The sequence below is a fragment of the Haplochromis burtoni genome, unplaced genomic scaffold (genome assembly GCF_018398535.1).
Source record: "Haplochromis burtoni strain Fernald_Lab_line unplaced genomic scaffold, NCSU_Asbu1 Contig_834, whole genome shotgun sequence".
NCBI classification, from domain to species: domain Eukaryota; kingdom Metazoa; phylum Chordata; class Actinopteri; order Cichliformes; family Cichlidae; genus Haplochromis; species Haplochromis burtoni.
Window position 1 is genome coordinate 28,681 of NW_024583195.1, and position 3,819 is coordinate 32,499.

A 3,819-nucleotide genomic window follows, 5' to 3' on the forward strand; every position below is an offset into this window, starting at 1 on the left:
ATCTTGCACCAAGGGAGTGGCACTCCAATTTCGTTGTACTCTGTACAATGACAATAAAGGCTATTCTATTCTATTCTATGCTAAAGAAAACCTAAAAAAATGTATGCAAATTGACCACCAATCTTTGACCACAGACAGTGAGATGGTAAAGAGGAGAGGGTAACAACAGAGGGAGGAAAAAGGAATTTGGGGGAACAAGGGTGCAGGGTGGAGTATAAGACAGAGAAACAAAGGGGCATAGGAAGATGAATGTTCCTCACCTATCCACTTGTCATTCCCATACCAGGACAGATTGCCTTTAGTGCTGTCGTAGTATCCGATCTTTTTATAGCTTCCTCCTGTGAAATACAGACAAAGAGAGAGAATGAGAATGGAGGCTCACACTCTAATGCCTCTTAACATAATTAATGAAGATCCAGAAGTGTCTTCAACCTTACTAACAAGCCAGATATGTATAGGGACATTTGTCCTCTAAATATTTCAGTACAACAGCAAAATTATACGTTGCATCTCGTGACTTTAAGTGGACCTTCTGGTTTAATTGGGAACTTCACAGTGCTGGATCCTGAAAAGAGGATGGTCCAGTGTTGTTGACCCAATTTGTCATGCTTTTGGACTTTCAGGTACTGCTAATTATTAAATATCTTCTGTTTGTTTTTCTGTTTGCTGTTTATTTACATTTCCAGCCTTATGCATTTCAGACTTTCCAGTCTTAAGTTCTTAATTCCAGTTTGTATTAAAGTTTCGTTTTTGTTTCTCTCAGTGTCTGTGTTTGGTTCTCTAGTCAGGTTTCATTTTCAGTCACTTGACTATCTCATAATGTATTTACCTGTACCTTCTTTCCCCCCACTGTGATGTATTTCATCACACATGCAATGAAAATCACCTTGTTATCAAATGCTGAATTTATCCAATGCTGACAATTAACTCTCTAGGTTACAGGACAACAGTTGTGGGTTTGTGGGAAAAAAAGATTCTGGTTTGACCAACCAGTGATCAGACAATAAATTTAGTTGTTAATATAGTAAATTGGGAGATGCTTTCTGCTTGATTGATGCAGCACAAGTAATTTACTGTTTGAAGGATATTCTATTTTTGTGATAATATTTTGAACATGCATTTCTGTTGTCCTGTCAACTTGGTGAGTTAATAGCTGATATGCAAATTAGTTGATCATTATTTGATTAAGGAAAGGTGACTATTAGGTGAATTTTAGCACAAGTGAATGGGATGTGTTGGAGTCTGTTAGAGTGGAGACTAAAACACTGAGTTTCCTGTTTTGATGTGCGGGTGAATCCTGCTCCCAGATACACACCTCTGACTACATAAGAACAAACTTGTTTTGTGAAGTACATGACAACATGTCACATGTTTTGTGATGACGGGGAAAAAAGGAAAACCGAATAAAATGGGTCTGTGACCTAAATGAGTGAAGAAGCACAGACCATGGGGATTAAACTCATAGCTAATAAACAAACTTAGGCTTATGTTGTGTGTTGTGTGGCTGATGGATGGATGTTTTGGAATTAATCTGGCTGTTGATTTGTCTTTTGTTACTAAGTTGAGCCTGCCAATTAGGTTTGGTATGATTTACCCCCCTGAAATGAAGAACACGTGTCATGATTTAACAAGGCCTTTCCTTTCCTTTCTTTTATTCTTTTTATTTTGTTACTTTCATAGTGCACTGAAAGTTTTGTTTGATAATTTTCCTGTCATCTAAGCAGATCTGAACGTTTGAATAGGAAGAACTACACAACATGTTGTTGCGAACGGTTGCAAAGTGAATTTCTCCAAAATTAAAATGGGCTCTGGAGAAAGTCACTTATTGGGACAATTAGGAAGCGAGTCCCTTTTTCTATAAGTGTTTAACGAGGAAATCCAGTCTAAATTCTTTTTCAGCAAAAGAAAGAATCATTGAGTGAATGAATGAGTGAAAATAAAAGAAATGGGGGACTGACTGACTTAACAACATTATGTGAAGTTAACCCCCACCAGACAAAGGTGTGGATGTATCTCTGTGTGTGTCTCTTGTTGCAGGAACAGGAGGAGACCACGGGAGGAAACTTGGGTCACATGACTATGTGAACTCTGCAAATTTAACCTTTTTAGCTGTAATTTTTCTGGATGTTTGTGAATTTACCAGGTGTGTTATTCACTACTTTGTGTTGTTCACAGAGTGCACTGTGAGAAAGAGTGTATACGCAGCGCTAACATTTACATTTCTTTTCTACAGCAGAGGGTTAATCATGTGATTTGATCATGTGATTTACAGCAGGACACAACTTAATGATGTTTTTCTACCACAGGATTACTGAGATTTTGTGTTGTAAGTGCTTGTAAAGGATTCAGCACAGACAGACAAGTGACAATTGAACAGATGTGCAAGTGGTTACAGAATAGTCAAATGGGGCTCATTATCTGACCACTATTGAGCTCATGGTGAGTGACAAACTTAAGGAAAGTCACTGATTACAATGTGGAATGAAGTTCAGATGTTCAATGATTTGGAGCAAATTATGGGAAAACGTAGGGGTTTAATGAGTTCAGAATAAACCTGCAATGATAGTTGTCTCTGTGATGCTGAATACTTTATTACACTTGAGCTGCATTTGGTTGCAAATGTGAAGTTTGTTTTAGCTTAAAGACTTTGTCTTCGAGGATACAGGCTGCGGGTGGAGCTGGGAGTTAAACAATCTTATCATTTAACTGCTGACTGATGCTTTGACAGGGTTACAGGTTTGGAGTGAAGCTGCTCCAAGAGGGAAACCCTGGAGAATTTTTCAGAGAGAATGTGCAACATTCTTGTACATGTCTCATTGGGGAGTTGACACATGGCGAGAGCCGTGTGGCACAAGAGGAGTGTCAATTTTTAATTTGAAAGCGCCTCTGCGAGGGAGAGATGTAAACAGAGAAGCATTTTTTTTTGTCTACATTTACATCATGTCAACTTCTCTAAGCTGGTTGAAGTTTTAAGCCATGGGTGGACATGACTCAAAAAGGGGGGAGAAGATCATAAACAACTTGATCTAATTTCCTTTTAAAAATCTTTTTCTGCAGAGACAACAGGAAAGGAGAAGAGTTGTAAATGCAGATGATTCACCAGTTGACTCTAACCCCCACAGGATACCTATAGTGAGAAGATTTGAGGGGTTGATAGGAGTCATAAAAGGCGTGTTGACCAGGCTACAGCTTTGAAGTTAGCTGAGAGCCACATGGACAAACAATAAAATCAACTGATGTGTTTGAATGCCAGTGTCTGTATATGTTTGGATTGTAGTGACATATGATTTTTGGGAATGTTGATTCTTCTTGTTTGACTGTTGACATTCATTTGTTTATTTGCAGGATGTAGTTTACTGTGTATGAGATCAACGAGATGCAGGTTAACGCTTACATGAATGTGAACTTTTGCAGTGATAGAAGGTGAATGACGTGAGGAGTTGTGTCTGAATGAAATCCACGCTGACACTGCCACAAACAAGGGTGCATAAGTTAAAATTTAAGTATACAACGACAAAAAGGGGGGAATGTTAAGTCTAATTGTTAAATGTTGTCATTGTGGTTTCTTAAATTTGTAAAGTCTGAGTTCAATCTATAGGATCAAGACATTCCTTTGTCTCTGACCACCTCTCCAGCCACTCTGTGCTGGGGGAGGTTTTATTGCAGATACATTCTGTCTGGAAGATCTGTTTCTTGTGTTGTAAGCTTCCTGCTTTTATAACCCTTTTGGTGAGCAGGAGGTCACAGAAACAGTTTGTAACAGTTTGTCTATTAACCTCTGGGTGGTCTTGGGTCGATTTGTGCCATTTTTCATTGTTC

At 38.6% G+C, this 3,819-nt stretch overlaps 1 protein-coding gene across 1 annotated transcript in view; it reads right to left on the reverse strand.

The window, feature by feature from the left end:
- Nucleotides 1-53: 53 nt before the first annotated feature.
- Nucleotides 54-3,819, reverse strand: part of LOC102294658 (gamma-aminobutyric acid type B receptor subunit 1) — a 64,606-nt gene continuing 60,840 nt past the window's right edge. Inside the window, exon 8 of the mRNA XM_042215827.1 lies at nucleotides 54-338. Within this exon, the coding sequence (XP_042071761.1) occupies nucleotides 76-338 (263 nt within the window). The 3' untranslated portion in view covers nucleotides 54-75. The remainder of the gene's footprint in view (nucleotides 339-3,819) is intronic.